The 27,587-nt window shown below is 36.9% G+C and overlaps 1 protein-coding gene across 3 annotated transcripts; it reads left to right on the top strand.

Annotated features, from left to right (window-relative positions):
- Positions 1–4,301: 4,301 nt before the first annotated feature.
- brdt (bromodomain, testis-specific) lies at positions 4,302–26,665 on the top strand. 3 transcript variants are annotated; one of them, XM_051896679.1, is made up of 21 exons: positions 4,302–4,467; positions 6,946–7,242; positions 7,392–7,529; positions 7,628–7,769; positions 7,895–8,019; positions 10,182–10,547; positions 10,635–10,763; positions 10,954–11,166; positions 15,008–15,189; positions 15,327–15,601; positions 16,206–16,298; positions 16,414–16,542; positions 17,951–18,012; positions 18,168–18,330; positions 18,544–18,885; positions 19,170–19,258; positions 22,741–22,852; positions 22,946–23,013; positions 23,106–23,299; positions 23,561–23,759; positions 25,422–26,665. In XM_051896679.1, the coding sequence occupies exons 2-21, from the start codon at positions 7,045–7,047 to the stop codon at positions 25,488–25,490; spliced, it is 3,288 nt and encodes a 1,095-aa protein (XP_051752639.1). In that variant the 5' UTR covers positions 4,302–4,467; positions 6,946–7,044; the 3' UTR covers positions 25,491–26,665. The 3 variants fall into 3 exon arrangements, with proteins under 3 accessions (XP_051752639.1, XP_051752638.1, XP_051752640.1); XM_051896678.1 differs by having other exon boundaries at positions 4,331–5,070; XM_051896680.1 differs by lacking the exon at positions 18,544–18,885 and having other exon boundaries at positions 4,331–5,070.
- Positions 26,666–27,587: the final 922 nt, after the last annotated feature.

Below are 27,587 nucleotides of genomic sequence, written 5' to 3'. Positions count from 1 at the left end.
CCCAGCATAGTCAGAGCATGTGTAAAGCTGGGCAAGGCTTAGCCTACCCCTGGCCACGGACTGCAGACTATCAGTTTTCTCTCGAAAATAATAGCATATTGGCAAAACAGATTTGGCAAACGATTCAGTGCGTAGGCCTATCTGTGTTTGCGCTTTAAAGAGCATCAAAGGCCTCTGTTTACAATGTGTTTTGCAGCATTGAGCAATGAAGCCAATCAGAAACATAAGTTGATTTCCTGAACGCAATGGCCAATCAAAGGTGTTTATGTTAGCACTGAACAAAAACTCCATCGTTTTAAGCGGTGAGTGCATTTTGGCGGTGCGTCTCACTCAGCTACCTGTTCAGTAGTCAGGGCACTGATCAGTGACTCGGACTGTCTCAACTGCAAAATCCTACCTGTGCACGGAAATGTTCGCGCCCTTAAAAAGTCCCACAATGCACCGTGAAAACCAGGGAGCATCAATGCTCACTATGTGCATTCACGCCATGTTGTAATTGCCGTAATTATGAGATTTCAACTTGTAAAAAGGGTTCACGTCCTCGTAAAGCTTGTAACGACAGCTTGTAAGATGGGAATTTTTGGAGAGCTCCTACCTGTACCACATGACCGCTGCAGATACATTTAGGCGTTGATAGCTCAGCTGTTGTTCAAGTGATGTTGTACAATGGGGCAGTTGTCATGCAGTCATCAGTGTCCCAATGTGTAGTTAGCCAGCATCCTTACTGTCCTTACCAATGCCTAGGAAGCTATAGGGAGCTGACTGAGATGCACAATGAGTTCTGCACACTTGCAAATCCCCTCATTAAAACAAACAATGTATGTATATAAGAGATTCATTTTGCAGTCAGCTTCATTTATTATAAAAGAACTTTGTGAGATCACAATGAACTAAGATGGATGACAGCTTTTTAGTCATTATAAATGGCTTTCTGCCATGCCAAATCCCACATGCTTGCTTTTCTGTTAAAACAGTGGTTTGTGAATGTAGACCCTTTAATAACAAATCTCCTTATCCTTACCCTGGTGTTGATTCACCCTCCACCTATGATTACCAACCAAACTAAACCACACATTCTTTCCATGAGTGTTGCCGCAAGTGGCTCTCCCGCTGATATACCTGATGATTTTGGAGTTAACTATGTAAAATGCAATTTTATCATAGTGCGCAAAAAAAAAAAAAAAAAAACAGAAAGCACAAGCTTTTGTGTCAGGTTGTTATGTTGTAATGCTAAACATAACAATAGAATTGTGTATATTTATGAACCACCAGGACCAGATGTGAGATCCACCAATCAGAGAGGTTCCCGAATCTCAATCGTTTTTTTGATTGGATAAAATGAATGGAGAATATCTTGTGTTTTTCTGTGGGTGCTGCCATTTCTGTGGGTGCTCGAGTCCCCTGCCTATGAGTTTGACCTCAGCCATAAACTAAGGTAAAGTAATGTCATCTACACCAAGCACTATCCAACAGATCTCAGATGTGGTTCCACAACCCTCAAAATCCTCTGCACATCTTTCCAGGGTGAAAAATATATAGAATTAACTAAAAAAAATAAATCTGAAACAACTCATCTGCCTTATTTTCACGTACTCTCAGAAAAAAAATGGTACAAAAGCTGTCACAGAGACGGTACCCTTTCAAGAGGTTCTAATATGTACCATTTACTACTTTTTGCTAATCGCTACTAATATGTACCTTTCAGGTATTAATGCTGCCCTCAGATGCTATCGAAATTGATAATTCCCGCTTCTGAAGTCGTGATTACGAGCTTATCGCATACAACTTTCTAAATGGGAGGGTGTTAATGTGCAATTTTTACGTAGGAAACTCGTATTCACGATAATTCCGAGAGCACGTGAAGGCAGCATTATACCTTTAAGGCATTAATATGCACCCTTTAAGGGTAAATAAGGTACAAAGATTTTACCCCAGTGACAGCTTTTGTACCTTTTTTTCTGAAAGTGTATAAATTTGCATTTTGCTGCAATTTTGCAGCATTTTGCAGCAATTCAAGACATTATAAAAAAATACTGTTTTCATGACATAAATTAATTAAGATGAAATTTGGAGTGAAATTCACACTAATATCCTTCACCAGACCAGATTTTTTTTCTCTCTGATATCATAGATATAGTACTAAATCAGATCTTCTGCTGTATGAGTCTTATCTTATCTTAAATGATTTAGTGATAGCAGTATTACTCTGTCATTGCCAACTGATTTGATTCAAGGCAAAGAACATGCTGTCCTGACTTAGACTGGCCTTTTCCTTAGGGACTAACACCTCTTTCTGGACCAAAAGCCATTTTGAAACCATTTTAAAACCATTTACTAAAGAGTAGTTGATTGTGGGATTAACTATTAAGCCATTGTAAATCAACAAATAACTGACATTAAAGACGAATTGTATTTTGCTCATGATGTTTTCCATTTACAATTGCATTTGGTCAGCTGCATACATCATCATTTAGTTTTAAACATAAACAAAAGGATAAATGCAAGATCCTTTGTATGGTTGTTTGTGAGTTAAACTCCTGCACAGATGTATGTTTGTGTGTATTTGTTTGTGCAGGATATATTTGTTTACTGTTTCATTTTTTTATTTTTATTTTTTTATTCTGTCTCTGCCTCCTCCCCTGGCTTGTTTTCCCGAACAAACAGATTTATGTTGTCTGACTGAAATGTTCCGCTCCGTTCTAAAGGAAATGGAAATGCATTACCACTGCTTACAGTGTAAATGTCAGAGTCGTGATTTGCCACTAATGAGACAGCACCCTTGCAAGATGGAAAACTTTGTTTTGGAGCTTCATGCTGTCTTGAAAACATTGATATGCTGCTTTTGAGTGTCAATGAAGATGTACTCAGAGGCTTCATGTCATTTTTCACTTCTCATGCATATGTATGCCTTAGAACCAGGCCTACTCAAAGCATCCGCACAGACGGGGAGAAAGATGCGTCAAAATCTAGTCCTGAACACGAATCCCTGCCCTAATTCTTTGATTTCTTTTGTTTTGCTTGCATTTGTGATCTTTGTCAAAACCTTTGTATTAAATTGTTCTTAAAAAAATGAAAGAAAATAAGGAAAACCATCTGTAGATTTTTTTTTTTTTTTCATGCAATACAACCAGTGCATTGTAAAGCATAAGAACAGTGCACTGGTTGTATTGCATTTAAAAATGGAATGGCTCACCACATCTTCTTACATATGTAATAGCTGCATAGACACATAGATCCCTTCTTCCTTCTTGGTCATGGCCTGATCTCTCTCGATCTTTAGTTGTCAAAGTGCTTTCCTGTATAACACTTCTCATATATGAGAAGTGACCCATGAGGAATGTCGGGTGCTGAACTCTTGACCTTGGAGCCACATGATATGATGAAGCCTTTCATCTGAAGCATGAACAAATACAGGGGATGTTTATGTATAGTTACTTTAGATTCCCTTAAAGTTTTCTTAAAGACAAAAATGAGAATAAAAACAAACATGACAACATAAATCAACACATATGACATAAGTTATGTCATATGGCTCTCTCTAAATATTTATAAAAGCAAAGATAAACAGAGGACCGCGTTCACCCATTTTTTTGTACCTTTTGGTAAATGTGTCATTACCGTAGTAAGCTTATTCATAAGTACATGGGGTTATTTATAGGTAATTTAAGTTTTGTACAGCAGCACTGCAAGCTAGAAAACATAATGGAAGTTTTTTTCAATCCAAAATAAGTCATTTGCTGCCCTCTTGTGGAAAGTTTATTTTAAATCATGTTTTTAAATTAGTGAAATAAAATTGTCATCACAAGTCGTTACAAATCCTTAGAATTTTTCTTTCTTTTGTGGAATACAATGTAATGTTAGTTGGAATGAGTCACCATTCGCTTGTATGGATAAAAAAAAAAAAAAAATGCAATGAAAGTGAATGGTGACTGAGGCTGTCATTCTACCTAGCAATATTCTTTTCCAGAAAGAGAACTCTTCCATAATAACTGAACTCTTCTATGACAGTACTGTTCCTTAAGGATCAATTGTAGGGACGGTAGGCTATGTTGACAAAATCTAGGCAAAATTAGGCTAATTCTGAAAAATTGAGGAAACATTGTCTATTTGTAGAAATATATGCTTCCCAACACTATATGTATGTGTGTGTGTGTGTGTGTGTGTGTGTGTTGTGTGTGTGTCTTTCTTTGCATGCTGTTTAATGCCTGATTGTTATTTGAAGAGGTTTAATAAAGATTTAGAAATGTACGGAGATTCTAACACAAAAGATAAGGACAGCGTCAATTGAGAGGCCAATCACTGTCAAGAAAGTGCGCATGCGCATTAGTTCGTGTTCGCCTCCCCTCAGCATTGCTCGGTGCTCTATCATATCATAGTTCTCTTTGTGAGATTTTCAAGCTGCAGAGATGACCGATGTCCGACACTCGCTAGAAGCTGACAACCAAAGCCACGGAAAAGAGCCACAATGTAACCATTTAACAGACACTAAAAACGGGAATTGAGCTATAGCGATCGACAGAATGTTCTAGAATGGTCATGTGATGTCCGGAGACCAGTTATGTCGCAGTTTTAAAAAAATACTCTGACGTACATGTCTGTTTCTTAGTTCGTCCGTCGTCGTAAAAATAAACGTGATCAATTGTAAAACAGCATTTCGGGTATAAAAACAGAGTGTGGTTTCCGTGGGATACATTTTAAAGGAATATTTTCTCGGTGTTAGAGGCGCGAGGGGGAAGAAGGGAGCACGTGAGGGGTCTTGTCCAATGGGATTGGGCGCTTTCAGCAGGAGGGTATAAATACCAGGCGGTTGCCTTGAGAGACATCCGCCATTGATGACTAACCTTTCAAAGAAACAGAGTTATTTCAAATGTATATGATGTTAATTTGTTCTGTTGGCGTTGAAAACTAAGCTCAACAATCTTTCAGTCGTTTTCTAAGAGGGTTTTTCGGGCGCAAAGCATCAACAAGATCCTTCGATTGGTGAAGTTTTCCAGCAGAGCTCCTCCTGCACTGCAGCGTCTGTCTCAGTTCGGCAGTTTAAACTTTCTTTGTTGTGCCCGAGACGGAAAGGTAAAATTTTGGGTCCAAGTTGAGCTAGCTTCATTTAGCTGGCGGAATGGTTAGGGGAGGGACTGTTAACTGAGCTCAATGTCAGCATCTGACGGGGCGGGGTAATGTGTGGCTAGCCGAGCTAAAGCTAGCCAGGCGCCATTTTGTGGCTCGAGGCTTGATAACTCGGTTATCGGGGAATTCATGTAAACCTGTGTCTAATTACCTAAAGTGTGTTATATGCTCGTATAAGTTCCTAATACTGATAATTTAAGCAGATGCGACACTTCTGTGGCATTCATATTGAGCCGGAAGTTGGTATTGCGTCACCCATAAGAGGTCGTCAGGTTTATGTAACGCATGGCCCTGGATTGGGTAAAGAAACAAACAAAATTTTGCATTTAAACGCAACACATGTGCATATTTCACTCTCTGATCATAGTGAGCTGTTTATATTTCAATATTACATTGTTGGTAAATTTTGTTGACCTACGAAGTCTCTTTCTGGTCTGAATAGATGAATGTTATTTTCTTGTGTGCAGTCTTAAATTTGTCCAATTGGCATGCGCTTGACCACAACATAGACAAATTGTCTTAACGTCGCTACATTTGTATAGACTAATTGTAAACTTTGTTAGAGAATAAACATGAAATATTTCCTTTTCCTTCCAGTGGACTTTATCAATGAAAATGGACCTTTCCTTCTCCCCCCCCCCCTTCCCTCCAAAAACAGAAATACTCTCTTCCCAACCATAAGCAAACCAGTGTGAAACTAAATGTTTTTATATAGCTTACGAAAATTTAATAAAGTGGCATTTATTTATTTTTTAAATTGTTTTTCTTGTATAAATAAATTTGTAAGTCCTTAGGTTTCTTGTACAGTGATTTTGTTTTCTTTTACTTTTATTTAAATAAAGTACACATAATGATCAATATAACTTGTAAATGTTTTTGAGTATGAGAAAAAAAATATTACTGAGCGGGACGATGACCTTTTAGTTTGGGGTAAGTGTAATGAAGGATAACCTCTGTAGTTGAGCTGAATAAAGCTTGCTCAGAGACTATTTAAATAAATTCTGACTTTTTTATTATAAAAAAAAAAAATGTTTTTCACTGTCTAAATGGTAAAAGTAAGAGTCTTAGATTTATTGTTCAACTATTGGGTAATGTTAACTTAAGTCTTGAAGGGCATTTTAAGTTGGTAAGTGAAAATTGATTAGGGATACATTTCTATTACTACTAGCTTTTTTTATATTTGCCTTGGAAAAAATGTTGCAGTAATATAAATTTCTGACCTTTTTTTCCCTTTTTAAGAATGAAGTTTAGTCTTAAAGTCACATTGGCATTTAAAAAAAAAAAAAAAAATCTAAACAGCACTGGTGTTTTTTTTTTGGTTTTTTTTTTTTTTTAATGTGCTGGATAATCTTCGTTTATGGGAGAAAAATAGTTAGCATGTTCAAACTTTGATTTACTGCATTTTCGCTGTAAAAAGTTTCCTTGCGTATATCCGTTTGTCTAGTTATTTTTATTTTTATTTTTTTAAGGTTGTTTTGGGTGGAGTAAGACTGATCTTGTACTTCAACTTATAAAGATATCTAGTGGAGCTGAAAGGCACTGTAGTGTTCACTTATTAGGCAATAGAGGGCAGTGCATACCACAGGAAGCCTGCAGTAGTCCTTAGCACTGGACTAGAGTGCAATATTTGATCAACTAGAAATATTCACAGTATGCATTTATTATTAAAAGGTTATTACATTGACTTTTATATTTGTCGTAAGTATTTGTATGATTCAAATAGGCTTGTTCTCATCTGCTGCTTATTCAGATTTGCCTAAAGATAATAAACAGCAGTGCAGAATACCAGGAGTATGCTGACACTGCTCTCCCTGTTTACAGTGGCACAGGCAGTGGAAGTGTAATGCTCGCTGAGCTGCCTAGGCGTAGCTGCAAAAACCCTTTCCATACTGGTCACCACTCCCTGGATCAGTTCAGGCGATGTCTGATGTGAAACCCCCACAGAATTTCACCATGAATGGGAACCCCCCTCCCCCCGAGTTCAAGAACCCCAAAAAGCCTGGGCGCCTCACCAATCAGTTGCAGTATCTAGAAAAAGTGGTGATTAAGTCCCTGTGGAGACACCACTTCTCCTGGCCTTTCAGGCAGCCTGTGGACGCAGTCAGACTCAATTTGCCAGTAAGTCCCACAGTGCTCTTGTCTGTTTTATTTATTTATTTTTTATTAACTTTTTTTTTATTAACTTTTTTGTTTTACTGACTACACAGTTTGTAAGTACAAATCTTAAATAACCTCTGTTTTAAAATGTTCTTGCTTATTTAATTTAGGATTATTATGCAATCATCAAGAACCCAATGGACTTGAGTACCATTAAAAAGCGTCTTGAGAACAATTACTACTGGAAGGCAATGGAGTGCGTAGAAGACTTCAACACCATGTTCACAAACTGTTACGTGTACAATCGGGTGAGGACCTTGGTCTTGTTTTGTGTAAAATTGCTTTAAGTTGAAGAATTGATTTTCGACATTTGGTCTCAGACATTTTTGTATGTGTGTGGTTCCAGCCAGGAGATGATATTGTTAAAATGGCTCAAATGCTTGAGAAGCTTTTTTTGGAGAAGGTGGCAGAGATGCCTCAGGATGAGTTTGAGATCTCTGCTGTGACAAATAAAGCTCCTCTGAAAGGAGGAAGGAAGTCTACAACAGGTATTCTCACCCTAAAACCTTTCTAATTAAATAGATTAATGCCAAATTACTATACGTTTCAGGTTTTTGCGTTATGTTTGGTAATTGACGGTGGAAATAAAGTTTACATTTGCATGTTTCTGCAGTGTTAAAGATGAGGCCACAGTCTCCTGTGTCTGAGGTGGTTTTCCAGCAAACAGTGACTGTCATCCCTCCAGATGCTCTACACACAATTCCCTCCACTCCCTTGTCTGCACAGCTCACAGCCAAAGTCAGTTCCACTCAAACCACCTGCACTTTTAACACGTCATGTCTCAGCAGTATCATAAGTGTCCCATACCTTACCAAGTGAATTCCTAGAACAGGCATTGTTACTCATTGTATGCCTCAAAATGAACACCTGGTAATTACAGTGATATGAACATCCCATTACTTCCTGACTTTCACAAACTATATGATAAAATGCAAAGAATTAAAGAGTTAATTCACCCCAAAATGAAAAATGTCGTTGATAATTACTCGCCTTCATGTTATTTCAAACTCGTAAGACTTTCGTTTATTTTCGGAACACAAATCTGAGACATGTCTGTCCCTTCATAGACAGCTACGCAGCGACCACTTTTACACTTGAAAAAGTTCATAAAGAGATCAGAAAACTAATCCATAGGAATCATGCAGTTTAGTAAACATTTTCTAAAGAGACTCGATCACTTTTTATGATGAATAAAAACTTCTTCTGGAAGCTCAGATGTGCTACGTAACACACGAGAATGAACCTCATTGGTTACACAGCACATTTGAGCTTCCGGAAGAGGTTTGTTCTTGTGTCATTCACATTCAGTTGAGCTTCTGCTTATGTTTGCTGATTAATGTTTACATGAGAGTAAACGCCCAAATTAAGTCTATTCAGCATAAAAACCGATCAAGTCTCTTCAGAAAATTTGCACTGAACTACTCGATTCATATGGATTATTTTTATTTTGCAGCCGCTAACATTTGCAGCCGCTATCAATGTGTGGGGTATTAAACGCTTTTAAATGCACACTCGCTTTTCACTTTCGAATTCGCAATCATGCATACTTTGTGTATAGGGAGCGGCACCTGAACTCACATTTTACAAGATAAGATGTCAATGATGCACGGGATCTGTTGTGCACCAAGTCCTCCGCCAGTGTCTTCTCAGTCATCTCTCCTTACTCTTGTCATGTGATAAGTAGGACTGGGACAATACATCGAATCTTGAATTGCAATACGAAGAATCTGGAGCGATTCTGATATTTTCCGATGTATCGTGATTCTCTCTAATCGATTCTGAGCTTTGTTTTTAAACAGCAGATGGCACTACTATACGTGCTTTAGAAACACTTGTATGCTACCTGCTTCCAATTCCTTTACACACACGACTTAAACCAAAAATAATCATTCATAAAGTTCATAAAGGTTGAAACAAATTACAAATCTTGCATCATAAAAGCATAAAAGCACTAAACACACTACTTCATTATAGAGAAAAATAACAAAGGAATAAAAATATATAATCATTAGCTGACCAAAAAATAAATAAATAAATAAATAAATAAATAAAATCTAGGTGACTATATAATTCAGCAGCAAAGAGTATGCTAGCCTAATTCTTGAAGAGAACTTTGCAGAGTAATTTTATAAAATCTAAATGTTAATAAAAAGTTTAAAATTACTATTTGTATTCTTATGAAATGAGAAAACTCTTTGTTTGATTTATATTTTTATATATATATATATATATATATATATATATATATATATATATATACACATATATATATAATGTGTGTGTGTGTGTATATATATATATATATATATATATATATATATATATATATATATATATATATATGTGTGTGTAAAGACATATGTATTTATAATAATCAAAGATTAAAAGACGTTTATTTTAAATGTATTGTGCAGCTTTTTATTGGGGCAACAAGATATGATAGATACGACAGAACAAAATAGGCTATTTATAATCTTTCAGTGTGCAAAACCATGATAATATGAAACGCTTCAAAACAGCAGCACAAACCGCTTATGCGCATCCTGGGTGCAGAATGATGTGCTTAAAGCAATATGGAGTCACAGCGCTCAGTTGTGCTGCGCATTGAAAAGTTCACGACACAGAGAATTTCGAAATACGACTCGTGCTTGAACTGCTACGGCAAAACAACATAATTAACTGTTTTTACAATTACAATGTTTGGCAAGGATTAAATGCTGTAGTCGTGCCTCTTTGACTCAGATGAGGGTTACTTTGTTGTATCTCTGTGAGGTCACTTGGTATGTTACAATTATGGAAGTAAAACATGCTTAAGGTGGGATAGTAGGGGAAAATTTGAGCATTAGTTGTTTAAACCGTAATCCACATCCATCTAAATGAATGGTCTCATTTTCTTTCAGTTGAAAAATGGCGTGAAAAGAAAAGCAGACACTACTACCCCTTCTGCCTCTTCCATCAACAGCTGTGAGTCATCCCCTTGTGTAACAGAACCAAAAGTCCTAAAGTTATTCTCCAGGCGAGGCAGCGGCCGACCCATCAAACCTCCCTGTAAAGACCTTCCTGAATCACCACCACAGCATCAGGTGGGCAGAAGGACCAAACTCTCTGAGAGACTCAAATACTGCAGTGCCATCCTAAAAGAGATGTTTGCCAAAAAGCATTCTGCTTATGCCTGGCCCTTTTATAAGCCTGTGGATGCTAAGGCACTGGGCCTTGATGATTATCATGAAATCATTCACCAACCCATGGATATGGGTACCATAAAAGTGAGTACCACTATTGTGTTAATATTACTGGAAAATATTTGATCATTTATTATTGAGCCATGTAATTGGCATATTTTTTTCTAACAGAAAAAGATGGAAACTCGTGAGTACACGGATGCATTGCAATTTGCTGCAGATATGCGGCTCATGTTCTCAAACTGCTACAAATACAATCCACCAGGCCATGAGGTAGTGGGAATGGCAAGAAAACTCCAGGTGTGTCTTTTGGTGGTTAAATCATTCTTCAAAACCTTTGCTTGTCTTATTTTCCTATTTCCTTTTATAAATGCAATATCTGCATATTGCTCCCAGGAAATTAAATCTTTCCTCACAGGCTGAATGTTGTTTTTTTTATTATTATTATTATGATTATTATTATTTTTATTTATTTATTTATTTTTCCCAGGATGTTTTTGAGTTTCGCTTCTCTAAGATTCCTGAAGAGCCGAGGAATGCAGCCCCAACCTCGAGTCAGAACAGAGTAAGGAAGGAGAGAGCACACAGTCCGTCCAGCTCTGAGAGCAGTGACAGCGAATCATCATCTCCATCAGAAGACTCCTCAGACACAGAAGAGGATGAAGAGGAGAGAGCGCAGAGGCTTGCCAGCTTGGAGGAACAGGTAATCTATGGCAGCCTGGAATGTATCCTTGTAGGACTGCTTCCTAATAGTGGAGTAGATAATAAAGAAGAGGCTTAGTCGACCGAGATTTTATTAGTCTGTTAGTCGCAGAAAAAATAAAACTCCACAGGAAGTGGCAAAGTCACGCACTCCGTGAGGTACAGATCATTACCTTGTGGTAATTACAGTATGTCGGGCAGGAAATCCAAACGTTTGCCTATCATCCATTGACCTCGCCTATGGCTTATCATTTATAACAAGCCGCGAGCTACTCACGAGCCGATCTTGATCATGCAACAATGTTACTACACAGTGCTGAAGATCCAGGAAAGAAAGCATTTGAATTAACCACAGAATTAATAACATCGCTGCGCGATCTAGTGTGATGCACAGTTCTCTGTTATTAACCGTAGATATCAGATCAAACAGCACTGACATGGAAACCAGGCAGGAATTGTCAAATACTTTCAAATACTTATCACATCTTTTTCCAGCACTTTAAAACTCTAAAGCTGGGTGCACACTGTGAGTTTTATAATAGCCTTTTACGATTGTTGCTTGTCAGATTGTACGAACATGATCCTCATGTCACACTGTGGGATCTCAGCTGTCGTTTATGTTAGACTGTATGACAGGCAAGACAAGTTAAAAACAGATGCGCGCATGAACTTGTCCGGAGTTTTACATCAACCCATACACGTTCGGTGACTATGAGATGCATTACATGTGGGACTGAAATGGTGGCTTACAAAGAAATCTCTAGAGTTAATTTTGATCATGGCTTTTCTTTAAAAACAAGTCAATTTGACGGTTGTTGTAGAAGTCTCAATGCAGGACTGTGCACCAAACCTTCTGACACTGCCAGAATTTCGTCAGAGGTAAAATTTGATTGCAATGGTCATTAATCAGTCTGTGAACATGTAAAAGGCTGCAGATTTTAGCGTGGGATCAGAGGAATCTTTTAGAATTTTCAAAATTTGTCTCAGACGACCAAATCATGGCCAAAATTGCAGTGTGCACCTGGCTTAATGTCATATTTACATGTGTTTTTTTTTTTAACGTGATGACCGAAAAAATTATTTGTTCATCCTTCAAAGATTATCCCCATTTATAAAACTAAATATTTCAAAGTGTAGGAAAACTCAAACATTTTTTAAAAAGACAATTTAGGGTGATGCAGTTGTCTAAAGAAGTAGAAAGCCAAAGTGGGGTGACTATTTCCCGTGACACAATACGGCATACACTGCAGAGGAATGGCATGCATGGGTGCCGTCCACGAAAGAAGCCTCTCCTAAAGCCCAGGCACAAAAAAAGCCCACCTAGAGTTTGCCAGGGCCCATGCTGACAAAGATGAAGACTACTGGGACTCTATACTCTGGAGTGATGAGACCAAGATAAATGTTTTTGGAACTGATTGCTTTAAAATTGTATGGCGTCGCAAAGGTGAGGAATACAAAGAAAAATGCATGGTGCCTACAGTGAAACGTGGTGGCAGTGTCCTTATGTGGGGCTGCATGAGTGCTGCTGGTGTCGGGGAGCTGCATTTCATTGATGGCATCATGAATTCACAGATGTACTGCTCTATACTGAAAGAGAATATGCCACCATCACTCCGTGCCCTTGGTCATTGTGCACTTTTCCAACATGACAATGATCCTAAACACACATCTAAGGCCACTGTTGGATTTCTGAAGAAGAACAGGGTGAAAGTGATTCAGTGGCCAAGTATGTCTCCTGATCTGAACCTAATCGAACACCTATGGGGAATTCTGAAGAGACAAGTTGAGCATCACTTTCCATCCAGCATCCAGTCTCTAAAAGAGGTCATTCTTGAAGAATGGAAAAAGATAAATGTTGCAAAATGTCGCCAACTTGTTCATTCCATGCCTAGAAGACTTGGTGCTGTCATTAAAAATCATGGAGGCCATACAAAGTACTAGATGTAGTAGTTTTTGTTGTGGGGTGTACTCATTTTTGCATCACCCTAATTTGAGTAAAACTGAAAAATGTGTAATCTGTTATATTATTACCTTGCTTTCATGTTATAAGTTAAACAGTAAGTGTTATAAGTTATATTGAACTTAGTCCTGTCAACATTTTGAAAATTGTTTTTGTGTTCATTGAGATAATGTTTAAAATGTTACTTTTCTAAGGGGGTGTACTCATTTATGCTGAGCAGTGTGTGTGTGTGTTTCATTTTATATATATATATATATATATATATATATATATATATATATATATATATATATATATAAAAGGCTATTATAAAACTCACAGTGTGCACCCAGCTTTAGACTTTTAAAGTGCTGGAAAAAGATGTGATAAGTACTTGAAAGTATTTGACAATTCCTGCCTGGTTTCCATGTCAGTGCTGTTTGATCTGATACGGTTAATAACAGAGAACTGTGCGCCAAATTTGAATGCATCACACTAGATCGTGCAGCGATGTTATTAATTCTGTGGTGAATTCAAATGCTTTCTTTCCTGGATCTTCAGCACTGTGTAGTAACATTGTTGCATGATCAAGATCGGCTCGTGAGTAGCTCGCGGCTTGTTATAAATGATAAGCCATAGGCGAGGTCAATGGATGATAGGCAAACGTTTGGATTTCCTGCCCGACATACTGTAATTACCACAAGGTAATGATCTGTACCTCACGGAGTGCGTGACTTTGCCACTTCCTGTGGAGTTTTATTTTTTCTCATTTACGCTGAGCAGTGTGTGTGTATTATATGCATATTACACATACATACATACATACATACATATATATATATATATATATATATATATATATATATATATATATATATATATATATATTATGTATGTATGTGTAATATGTATATAATACACACACACTGCTCAGCGTAAATGAGTACACCCCCTTAGAAAAGTAACATTTTAAACATTATCTCAATGAACACAAAAACAATTTTCAAAATGTTGACAGGACTAAGTTCTATATCTATATATATATATAATATATATATATATATATATATATATATATATATATATATATATATATATATATATATATATATATATATATATATATATATTAATATGAGGAAGCTTGAAATGTCTACTTTAAAATGAACCAAATTCAAATCGAAAACTTTTAGGCTACTCTCTGATTATTTTCTCTCTTGAAAGCATGCCCACTATACTGCGGAGATGGTGAGTCAGCATTGTCAACATCTTTGCTGCCGAGCCGACACTGACTCAGAAAACACTCATTTATTAATAAACAATTAAAATGAATATGCTTGTGCTGTATACTCTAAACCGAAAAGTCTTTACAAATAATTTACAAAATCAATTTTTACTTGTGTATAGGGGTTGGTGATGTGGCAAAAAATATCATATATTGATCACGATCCACAATCTTCCACAATTTTTGTTGATTTTAAGAGTATTTTGCAAGACATTGAGCAGTACAGCCAAACTAATTTTTCTTTTGAATTTTTTTCAATACAAGGTTACAAAATATAAAGGAAAACAGAATGACAGACTATTACTAACAATCTCTCTTCAGAGGCAGATTGTGAAGGCATTGCTCAATCTAAAACCGTGATATCGCACACATACTTGTGTTTTATTCTGCTTATTACAGTCTTATGGTTTTAGCTTAGTTACTGTGCTATTATTGTCAAACCCTGCTGAAGTCTAGTCTTATCTGCCAATGTGAGCATTCCAGATCAGTCAGTTATGAAGTTTCATGGGTGTTTGGATGCTGCCAATTTGTACAGTAGGCAGTGAGAGGTAGCTTGCAGGGTTTTAAACTAGATTGAGCGTAATTATTCTTAATTCGATTTCTGTTTTTTCTCTCCAGCTGAAAGCAGTACGAGAGCAGCTGCAGTTACTGACCAAAACACCACTCTTGAAACCAAAGAAAAGGGAAAAATCCAAGAAGAAGAAGAGGAAGAAAGAGAGAGAGTCCAGTAAGCGAAAAGGTGAAGAAATAAAGAAATCTGCAAAATTACAGAAAAGGTCAAACAGCAGCAAGTCATCAGGGTAAGAAAAAGTTTTGTTTGTGTGTGTGTGTGTTGGTGCACATACCATCCCTGGCCACACTAAAAAAAAATGTATATATTTTTTACTATGGCACCTTATTCTTAGAGAAATAAAAATCACGTAAACTCTGTTCTCAGGCGAAAAGAGAGTAGAGCATGTGACTCTGAAGAAGAGATGAACACTTTACCCATGTCTTATGAGGAGAAACGGCAACTAAGTTTAGACATTAACAAGCTTCCTGGGGACAAGCTTGGCAAAGTAGTGAACATCATCAAGGCGCGAGAACCCCTGCTCAGGGACACAGACCCTGAGGAGATCGAGATCGACTTTGAGACTCTTAAACCTTCAACTCTTCGAGCTCTTGAGTGCTACGTTGTAACCTGCCTTCGAAAGAAACCAAAAGAAACCGACAGTGAGTAATATTCAGTCATTATTAATTATTAATAGCTTTTCATGCTGGAACATATTATATGGAAAGCTGTGTAAATGAAATTATGTGAGTAGTACTAAAACCCTGTTCACAGCACGTGTGATATGACTAAATGACATGAAAATATAAAATATATGTGCCAAGTCATGGAAAATTCATCATTTATAAGAAGAAAAAAAAAAAAAAAAATATCCACAGACTATTGTAGTATAGTGTTTTGGCCTCCATGTAGCCTGAATTTGCTTAACAAATTGCTTTCAACAAGGGGTATTTTTCTGTGCAAAACAGACATACTCAGACATACCTAGATACTTTTTTTTTTTTTTTTTTTTTTAATATATATATATATATATATATATATATATATATAATATATTTAATTTCAAAATTTATTTTCCTTCTCATTAATTGAAAGGACAAGGTTACAGGCAACCCTGTTTTACAATTTTGTAGAGCAGTAGTGCCTCATGTTGTTCTTCTCAAATTTGGTGGTACTTAAACTCCTGTATTGTATTTTGTCTTGTAATTTATGTGTAAAGGGAGAAATTTTAGCTTAAATTTATGGGTAATCTGTTTACATTTTTAGAAAATAAGTCACAAAAGAAGTCTAAAATCAAGGAAATGGATAAAGACATGCAACACACAACTGGAGAACCAAACTCCAATAAAAAGGCCAAAAGTGAGTGTGTATATATATTTATTTTATTCCTTTAAAATAATAAAAGTGTAATCGTATAGATGCAATATAAACATGTATGGTGTTTTTTTTGTTTTTGTTTTTTTTTTTTTTGCAGTTGAAACGGAAGGTGAGTTTAAAGACATGACCCGTCCGTCTCGTCTGAGTGACAGCAGCAGCAGCTCGTCCAGCTCTGACAGCAGTAGTAGTGACTCTAGCTCCTCTGATAGCTGTGACTCTGATTCAGGTTAGCTGCTTCACACCTACCCATCAACCCTTTTATTCACTCACTGTCTCTCAGGCCAGTCTGTGCCCTCCAGCTAACTATCTGGCAACTGATGCAGAAAACAAACCAAAAATTGTAAAGCTTACTCGGACATCCCCAGTGTTATAAACTCTTAAAGTTATTTCACTACTGGACAGCAAAAGCAGTTCAGAATTTCTTTTCCCTCATTTAAAAAAAAAAAAAAAAATGGTGTATGTTCCTTTTTTTTTTTTTTTTTTCCCCTCACTACTTGTCCCATCTCTTACTTTTTCTTTTTTTAATAAAAATTGTGCACTTTTGGCTCCAAAAAACTAAAATTATTAGTCTTGTAAGGGGTCTCTCACTTTTTTTTTTTTTTTTTTTTTTTTTTCTTTGGCTGCTATTATTTATTCTTTTTCCTGTGTTATATATATATTTTGTTCTTGTTTTCATCACAATCACATATTTATGTTAGTGCTGTAGTTTTAAGACAAGCTTCAGACCAGTTGGCTCTTGGTGTGGGGTCCCACAGCATTTAGGTTAAAAATACTCTGTGGTAAGGGCTTAGAAGAAAGACCAGTTTTTAATTTAGACCTTCATCAAACATAACTGAAAGCACAGTAGTTTGTGCCGTGCTATTGTCCCTGCTAAGAGTTGCACCTGGTCTGTTTTAAACTGCTGCAGTCGTTCATTACTATGTGATTCTCCTCTTCCATTGCTTTGTAATTTTACCTTTTGTACTTGTGTGATAGGTTATGCAGAGATGTATATGTAATGATGATCTACAATAGATTGTAAAAGCATACGTTGATATGTTGTATGTGAGGTACTTGGATTGTAAACTATAGTTGAAACATGGAAGCTAGGACCAAAACAAGCTTGTCATATGTGGCAACCACTTGTCCTGCTTTATATCTATTGCATATTTTGTAGATGTGTGCATTTTATTTACCTAAAGAGGTATACAGCTTACCCATTGAGCTTGGTGTTTGACACCCAGAGATTTGAATAAAACAAATTTTCATAGACAACTGTTGTATATTAAGATTAGTGTTGTGTTTTCTTCCCCCTCCCCCACCTTTTTGTCATTTCACATTTTTTCCACTTTTACTCGCATCACAAAACTTTCACAAATTGTGCACATTTTACTTAAAAATACCCAAATACTACTTGAAATGAAACTTGTATTATTATTATTATTATTATTATTATTTCTATTACTATTACTATTTATTTTTATCACAGTGATTGACATTTGAAACACTTAAAATGCATACACAGTTCATTTTTTATTAGTGGAGCTCAAGCAAACTGGGTAAATCAGCAGAAATGCCCATGGGATGGGGTTGGCCTTTCCCGCAGCCATAACTGAAGTGAAATGACCTCAGTGTGCATTGTGCGTGTCTTACAGAACAGAAAACTAAGAGGAAGCAAAGCAAAGCCCCTGGCCATGCCAACAAAAATAAAAACAAGGTAAAAAGCACACAAGCCAATAAGAGACAACCATTATTAAATGGCCTACTCCCACTCCTTTAATCTTTGATGATGGCATATGGAGCGTTTCACTTCATGTAGTGCCAGATTTTTCCTGAGTGAAATATTGCCCCATTGTCCCCCTCCCCAAACAGGCAATGCGGCAGGCCGTTGCTGAGGTAAAGGACTCTTTTTCTGCCTCAGTCGTGACGAGCCAGTCTCGCCTAACGTCACTAGTCTCAGAGGCAGACTCCAAAGACCTGTTTGCGTCACAGCAAGCAAAGCATCCTGCCGAGGACACCATCACAGCAATCCCAGGTTAGGCTCGGTGCCATTGTTCATACTTCTGTTCACATTGTGTTTTCTGTGGCCACATTGTACAAAAAGAATGAAATGACCTCCAAAAATGAAAACTGTTTCTTTTTTATGCCTCGTCTAAATCTAAAACTGCATTTGATAAATCAGTGCTGCAGACATCCATCTGGTCTCCAGTTTAACACCTTTCTGTCCATCCATCTCCTTCCACGACAGCCTTACACAGCCGGCTGCCTCCTCAGCCATCCAGACCTTGTGGCAAAGCTGCCCCACTACCTCGTAAAACCTGGACTGCCCCCTTACCGCTCAGCCCACCTCCAGACCAGGCCCTCAGCCCTTTATGTAACACTTCCGCCTCCTCCCCCTGTAAAGAAAACACAACCACCTCACCCAAATGTTCCCACATTTCAATCACCCCTCACCCACCCACCTCACTCCTTGCAGACCCATTGTTCCCCTGTAGTCCCTCGCTCGATCCCCTTGACCCGCAGGTATCTCAGGTTGGTCCCCCGTCACCTGCTGCTGCAGAGAAGGCTCCACATAAGTCTGAGCAGGAAGGTAAGAGGTCGCTTGATGTGTCGACTCCAACTCCCGCCGACCTCCGTCCCTTACTCTCTCCCCTTGCTCTGTTAACTTTGTGCATCTGCAACTTTCCCCTTCCATTGTAGGTTAGCATTGTATGTTCGTCCTTAACTGGTGGTTTGTCCTCGAGTTTTGTCAATTTAGTTTTTCTCTCCCTAGCTGCATGTCATTGCTGTCCCCGCTTGAATGTATGTATAAAAGAGGATACCATTCAAGGTAAAACCCCCATCTCTCTTTCTCTCTCCTTCTCAATCTTCCAGGCATCCCTCCTCTTTTGTCACCACTGACTTCACCTCCTGCAGCCATGCCTATCACAGGATCCCAGCCTACCTCCAGCTCTCAGTTCGAGGTAATTCTCTTTCTGCTAAATACATCCATATGGAGAGAAACTATTTTGTACAGTTTAGCTCATTCATTTAGTTAAATTAGGTTGTCATTAAAGGAAAATGGACTTTAAAATGTAGTAGTTGTTGCAGATACTTTCTTAAAAGTACGCTACGCAACTTTTGGTGGTAATTACATGAATTGGGCTTTGGCTCAGCTCTTCAGTGCCAATAATTAAGGTTTGTGTCCTGTGGTTTCCAGCAAACATTTTATGAGAGCAAATGTTACCATGTCAAAACTTGCGCCCTTCTAAAAGAAAAGACATGAGGGGAAATTTGCAGATATCTTTTGAGCAGTTAACTGCCTTTCACTGTTATTTTGATTTCTTGAAAATAGTTTCCAATAATTAATATTAAAGGCAATGTTGACATTCAACATAATGACTGCTATATATGTTGTCTGGTGAGCAAGAAAAAGGCCATTTCTGGGTCAGTTGTCAGCACCTCTGAAAATCCCGTCCAAATGTTGATACGAGTTGTACCATATTTTTGTTTTCTTTGGCAACCGTTCTGCTAAATATTGCTTGGTGAAAGAATTAATTTATCAATAATTAATTTTTTGTTGCGTGTTTATTTTATGAAACTTTGCCAGTTATGTAGTAACTGTTTAATTGACCCTTCGCCGGGAGTTTGACAAGCGATCTAAACAATCATAATGTCGAATCCGCCATTTTGTCCGACAAAGCAGTCAGGAGTTAGTAGATTAACCTCGGTGGACTTGAACTTGAAAAATGGTGTACTGACGTCTTTCCGCGTTTGGAACATTCCTTCTCATGTTCATTCGTGTTTATTTGATGCTATGAATTAACTAGAAGGAAGAGATGATTGGTTCACAAGCCGCTTGAGCTGAGGCGTGACAGCAATCTGTCACGAGTCATTAAAGAGCCACAAAACAGTTATTGTTCGAATTTCTTTACAAAAAATTACACAATTTGAAAGCTGGGACTTTGTTTAATATCATAAGTAACCTGCTCTGCCTTGTCTGTCGACGTGTTGTCAGTGTCCTCTTTGCTCCGCGATGTATTTTTCACTCTGTGTGCCTTGACAGAGCCATGGCTTGTCGGACAAAGCAACAGTAACTAATTGACCCTTCGCAAAGACCTGCTCTCCTTAAAGTAGTAAGCCCTCTGAATCCTTGGTTTGCGGAGTTCAGAATGCTTCACGTTGTGTTCAAATCACTTTAAACTACAGCTTATTTCTTTATCCATGTCACTACATAATATGTGACCAAGATGTGTCAGGGTATTTGTAATTTAATTGATGAGTTGATTTGTCTTTTTTCATGATTCTCTTATGAATGTTGTTCTCAATCTAGCTGTCATTTATTGGGCCCATGAGGACTGACTGATTATAACAGTTGTACGTGGTTTGATGAAGGGAAGGAACTAGACCAGTGATTGCAATTGTGTGATTATTCAGAGTACTTGGTGTAGCTGAGAAAAGAAGCGGTCAAAGCATTGATCCTTGTTGTATCCCACAGTCAACGGTGGAGACTTTGAAGACTAAGCCTTTCTAGCTGACTTGGTAGTGATAAAAATTACTTGGAAAAAATTGTCAAGAGCTGATGAAAATGTGCAATTTGTACAGGTGCTGCACAGGTATCAAAAGAAATTTTTCGTACTTTTTGGAGGGTTACATTGAAATTCTCAAACAGTGCTGCACCATTATTTGAGCTACCACTGTTGCACAACAGTCAATTATTTTATCTATTTCTGGTATACCCACCCCTAAATGTGACCTGTCAATAAGAATTTGTTTGGTCACTGTGTCAGTTAGGAGCTCACCTGTAGGGGTGGGAATCGCAGGGTACCTCACGATACAATCACGATACATGGCTCACGATAACGATAATATCACGATAACAGTGATTATCGATACGTTGTTAGGCAATCCTATGATACATCACGATATTTATCTAACTATGAAAACAAAATGCCAGTCTCTGTATTAAAGTCCAAACTGTTAGAAAACAGCACAAAGTTTTTCAGTCTATAAATTAAATTGAACATTTTAAGTAAATTAAACATTTTATGCTTATACTTTTTAAAAGCTTAGACTTCTCTTTACATGTAAACGGACACATTTAGCCTAAGTTAACTGCTTATCAGCTTGTTTTATATAAATCTGGTACATTTAAAAAATAAATAAATAAAAAAAAAAAAAAAAAAAAAAAATTACCAACCTCTTTTGTTTAAACCTGGGAACATCTCCAAGTGTTTACCAGCTTCCTTAAAATAACCCTGGGAATGGTGTTGTCAAAGGTACCGACTTGGGTATTTTAAAATGTTAATGTGGAAATACCAGCATAGCCTAGCATTTTGAGTGCTGTTGAGCGGATTCTTAAACACCTCTGATTGGCCATTGTGTGTTCACATGCTCAACATATATGTCTGTGATTGGCTACAATGATCAACACAATGATCGACTATTGTAAATGGACATCTTTGACGCTCTTTACCGAGCGCTTGCGGATTCACACAGGAGCGTTTGAAAGCAGGCATCTATCAGCAAATCCTTAATATATCCACTGATAGACGAATCCGCTGATAGACACCTGCTTCCAAACGCTGACGCTGTATATCTGCGTAAGCGCTCGGTGAAGAATGTCAAAAATGTCTATGTTTGTCACATCAATGGTAGCAAAGCCTAAGCGCGTCCAGACTTTGAACTTAAATGTGGCTGGGGCATCTATTATTTTACTCGCACTGCTGTCCGCCATCCCGTTAAAACCCTCTTTTTCTTAGGCTAGTTAACTTATGTTCACTTTTCCCTCATTCATGTGTTGAGCGCCGCCTTGAAGTAGCGATGCTGGGAGCAGGGAAATCTGTTTAGAGCACCTTATTTTATTAATTAAAATATCAATATTTGGCGCCAGTGTATCAATTCTCATGTTGCACAGCGAAGGACCACTATATAACCTATCAATATTTTGTCCCACCCCTACTCACCTATTTAAGTATGCAGTGCTTATCCAGAGTCTTATAGATCAACAGCTGTACATATATTTTAAATGTGATTCTAACAATATCATTACTCTGTTATTGTTATGAACTTTATTTGTAACGTAAGAGTGGATGCGGCCATTTGGAATTTAAATGTGCAAGGCTTCCGGTGTCATACGCTTGAGATTTTTAGCTGTACAAAACAGGTAGTTGTAGTGCTTGAAATTTTACCATTTACTGCACTTTTTCGTTATTCTTCTAGATATTTGCCTATAGCCGCTAATGAAGTCTGACAAAATAAGGTGGATAACTGTGGTTTGGACTTCCCTATTCTCATTAGAACAATCTGGTTCTGTTTGATGTCACCATTTCTGGGTCCAAACACTCTTTCAGATCCCAAAAGCCAACAACAAACAGTACTAATATACACTCAGGGTATGCTGTAGTACTATTGAAAAATCATTTTCAACAACAAATGACTTTTTGTACGGTCTTTCTCTCTGCAGCAATGTAGATTGTTGTCACCTCTGCATGAGAGTCCATTAACCAATATGAGGGATGAGCAGGGCTGCCCAGAGACACTGGAAGAGCCCTCTGTTCAGCTGCACAAAATGCACGGTCAGCATTTCTTCTGCAGTTTTCCTCCAGAGTCCTTCCCCTTTTCTTTTCCTCAATGGTATCTTCAAATGAGTTCTTTGTTACATTTTCTAGGTGTGACACTTGATGCCGGTGAACTATGCAAGTCTATTCAAGATGCCAAATCCATCCTGCCTAAAAAGGTACAGATGCTTTACATGGGTACCAAGCAAAATATGCGCTCAATCTTTAGCGTTCTCTCTGATAAGCAGTTATCTATTCATGTGTGTTTAAGGATATTGTCCTAAAGCATGCTGACTCGTGGACAAGCCTGGGTAAGATGGCTCCTCAAACTCCTTGCCCCATCAAATCATCCAAGGAAAGTTTTCAGCAGTTTCGCAAAGTTGCCATGGAGAAAGAGGAACGAGAGAGAGCTCGTAAACTGCAGCTGGAGGCTGGTCGAGAAAAAAGCAGCACAGACAAAAGCGGGTATAAACAGAATCCTATTTTTCAGGCAACACAGTGTGTAACGTTGTGTTATGTAAGTTTCATTTTGGAGGAGTTTCAATCTCTGCCTGGCTGGCTGGAGACATGATTCCAGCTGACCACAGCTTCCCATGGCTCTGTTTCAAAACCTAGCGAGTTATTCCTATTATTAATTTACACTCGGATCCCTATAAGCCTACATGTGATTATTGTACGACTATTCTCGCTGAACTAGCTGACAATGTGGCCTTTAATGATTTCTAGTCTGACGCAGCAGGTCCAAAAGACCAAGCTGGACTGCCAGCCTTCAAAGCCAGAAGTGGAGTCAGCAGAGCTGCCTCTGATGGCGGCCATCTTGGATACCCCCAAAGCGCCTGAGCCCTGCTCTCTTCCGCAGAGCTCTGTGGACAGAGAACGAGAGATGGCCCGCAGGAGAGAGCAGGAACGCCGCAGAAGAGAGGCTGTAAGTTCTTCACACACTAAGTATTTAGATATTCAATTAAAAATGTTAAATATTTAATGCATTTGAAAACATGTAATCCAAATAGTGATTTGGATATTTAATTAATCAAATAATTGTAATTTATTATTGTTGTTTGTTTTGATCATTAAATAATGTTATGATTTTATTTTTATTATTATTATTAATTAGGGCTGGGTAAAAAAGAAATAGATTTCTCGATTCTCATTGTTATGAACCAATATTGATTCTTAAATCCCAAGTGACTCCCTGTATAGTTTATATCATTACTGATTTTTTTTTTTTTTTTTTTTTTTTTTTTTCTCTTGAGAAAATTTGCCATGTACTGTACCTGATATATATATCCAAATTAATCAATATCAAATTGAATCGGAATCAAATCGCAAGCTTGTGAATCGAATTGTGAAATTTGTATCAATACCCAGCCCTAATAATAATAAAATAACCACGAACATTGATAATATTATTGGTAGGGATGTAACGATTCACTCAACTCACGATTCGATACGATTCACGATACTGGTTTCACGATTCGATTTTCTCACTTTTTTTTTTTTTTTTTTTTTTTTTTTTTAAATGAAGAAAAAAAAATTTAAATTTTAAATGAGTGTCTTTTTTATTATTTCTCAGACAAAATGCTGCATATTTCTTTGGTAATTGAAATATCTTTATAACAAAACTAAATTGAAATTTTAAAACGGATCCTAAATCAAATAAATACAAATAAATAAATAAATCTCTTCATAGGAGTACATGAACAAGATGTTTATTTGCTCTTACAGGCTGAACTATCTGTAGCCTTTTAAAATTAGAGGCAACCACACCACTGCATTTTAATCACAATCCCAGCAAAGATGCTACATACATGCAGCATGAGCAGTTTTTAATTTAAATTAGATTGTATACTTTATAAAATCTGAAGCAAAAACCGAATGTTCAGACTTTAGCTTTGTGAAATTATGCTACATAAAACTTCATAATAGCAGACGGGCTGCATGAGAACGCAAATTCACTATGACAGCTGGTGGCGCTTATGGAACAGCGGCAATACAGCGCTTCCATGGTTACTGCTGTAAATAAGGCAGTGCTGTGTGCTAAAACTACTTAAAAATGCATTGTACGGAAGTAAGATGAAAAGAAAATACCATCTAAACTTTTCTGAACCCAGTCAGCTCTCCTCAGATGTACATTCATATAAACCCCCGCCCCCAAATGTATCACGATTCATTTAGCATCTCAACTGACTTGAATCGTCACATGTTTTAATCGATTTTCAACCGGTTCCGGATGTATCATTACATCCCTAATTATTGGTATTACTATAACTAAGTTGTTTGTTATTATGATTAAAAACATAACACATTTTTGTTTGATTAATAACAAGTAATCTATCTTCAGTTGTTGTTGTTGACCACTTAAAAACATAGTTTCTACTGTTATTACTATATGATTAAAAGTTATGTTTATCAGTGATTAATAACAAATGTTATGCAATAATATTTGTGGTTATTGTTATCAAATAATTAAGTTATGATCATTGTTGGTATTAACTATTATAATGGTTTGGTAGTATTAATAATAATAATAATGTTTTTATGATGTTATTAATGATGCATGCTTTTCTTTTTAATGCTCTTTCTCTAGATGTCAGGAGTTATTGATATGACCATGCAGAGTGACATAATGGCGACCTTTGAGAAGAACTTGGACTGAAATATAAACGAATAAAAAATCTGCTTGTTTGTGTTGCGCTTCTGTTCGGTGAACAGTGTAGGCCGTCTTTTCCCTACCCTTACTTGCTCCATGAGTCCTGGTGACTGAAACGGGTCTTGGTCTTTTGACGGACAAAAAATACTGCAATACAGCTGCATCACTTTACATTTGTACTAAATTAGCTCTTGTAAAAATAAGAATACAGTAGTGGACATTGTACAATGTTGTAAGACCAATATTTGCACCATTAACAGTGTTGAGTGTATATTCTTGAGTTTTTGATATTTTGGTAAGTTTGATGCTTGCATCCAGAAATGCCTGCACTGAAACGCTGCTGATTGTCTGAGGCAGTTTTGAAAGAGAAACATGTCTTGACGTTTCACAACGGTTTTTGTTATTCTATATTTTTGTTTATAAAGAAGAATGTTTACTTTTCTTGATTATTATTGCAATCTGAATCTTTGACACATTCCATCAACTCTTCTGCTGTATGCATATTGCATAGCTGGTCGTCTTGCGCTAGCTGTTGTCAGAACTGTAAAGGATATTCCTATGCAGGGCCCTGTCCCTGTTTATCCTCTTAGCTGGTATTTCATATATTTGACTTGATGCAGCAATTTAAACAGAAAATGTGCTGGTTGCGTTAAACTTGTCCTGTTTAAATTATATAAATATATATAAAAAAATATTTCTGTAGTGTCAGAAATGTAAGCATGTGTGTATAAATATTTAGCATTTTGTTACTGGGGGGGGGGGGGAGACAACCTTGTTTTGTTTTGTTTGTTTTCTTTCTCCTCCAGGTGTCTGCCTTCAACAAATCAGACTTATTTAGAGGAGTTATTGCACTTCCTGTATTTCTATTTGTATCCACTTGGAAGTGCAGTGCCATATGTTTCTCTCTTGGAGATTATAGGCAGTTCTTTGTGCCTAAAGTTAGTGGGTTCTCCGGAGCCGTGTTGATTCCAAGATGTGATCTGGTGATTGTACTGCACTGAAAACATGTTCAAGATAATTTCTCGGAGTATAACTGTTGTGGCAGTTTTCATCACAAGCACTTTATTCATTACACCACCATGCTGAGGTGTCACATGCTAGTGAGGGAAAGACATTATTTCAAAGAAATCACATTCTAAAGTTAAATCAATAAAAAAGAAAAATAAGTATTTTCATTAAAATGTGTGTGTTGTGGTCATTTACAGTGACTGAGGTTGAAAAAAATATATATTACTGTTATTCTTGTTGCCCAGTACATATTTATATCCCCAACATGCAATCGCTATACTGTTCAAGAGTATAGAAGATTAATATTATTATTCTGCAAGGACACATGTGTAAATGACAGTAAAGACATTGTCATAAAAAAAAAAAAAAATGTATCAAATCAATGCTGTTCCTCTGAACTTTTTATTTGTCAAATAATCCTGAAAAAAATGTATTACCGTTTCCACAAAAAATGTTAAAGCAGCGAAACTGTCTTCAATATTTGTTAGTAATAATGTTCCCTGAGCACCAGACTAGCATATTAGAATGACTTCTGAAGGATCATGTGACTGAAGTCTGGCGTAATGGCTGCTGAAAATTCAGCTTTGTCATCCCAGGAATAAATGACATTTTATAATGTATTAAAATAGAAAACAGTTATTGTAACAATATTACTGTTTATGTGTGTGTATATATATATATATATATATTTTTTTTTTTTTTTACATGGGGGTGAACATTCGTTTGACCATCTATTGCCATAACGTGAAAAGCAATTTATAGAGATTTTCCATTTATTTTTATTTATTTATTTATTTATTTATTTATTGCTTTATCTAACAAACGTTCCAAACAAAAATATATTTAGAGAATATCGTTTGAACTGATAATAATTTCCTAGGTTTCTATAGGCTACATAAACATTCTATTATATAAAATCACAAAACTTGGTTTATGAAATTGCAAAATATGGCGTAGAAATATCAAAATTGATTCAAGTATTTCACTGTACAACTGTTAACTTTTGTTCCTTTCCCATCATATCAGGTTCAATCAAATAATCGGTAATTATTAAAATGTACATGCCATGCGTCTTTTCCAGGTCCAAAAGTTATT

The sequence above is a fragment of the Ctenopharyngodon idella genome, chromosome 6 (genome assembly GCF_019924925.1).
Source record: "Ctenopharyngodon idella isolate HZGC_01 chromosome 6, HZGC01, whole genome shotgun sequence".
NCBI lineage: Eukaryota > Metazoa > Chordata > Actinopteri > Cypriniformes > Xenocyprididae > Ctenopharyngodon > Ctenopharyngodon idella.
This window is presented reverse-complemented; position numbering and strand designations above follow the sequence as displayed.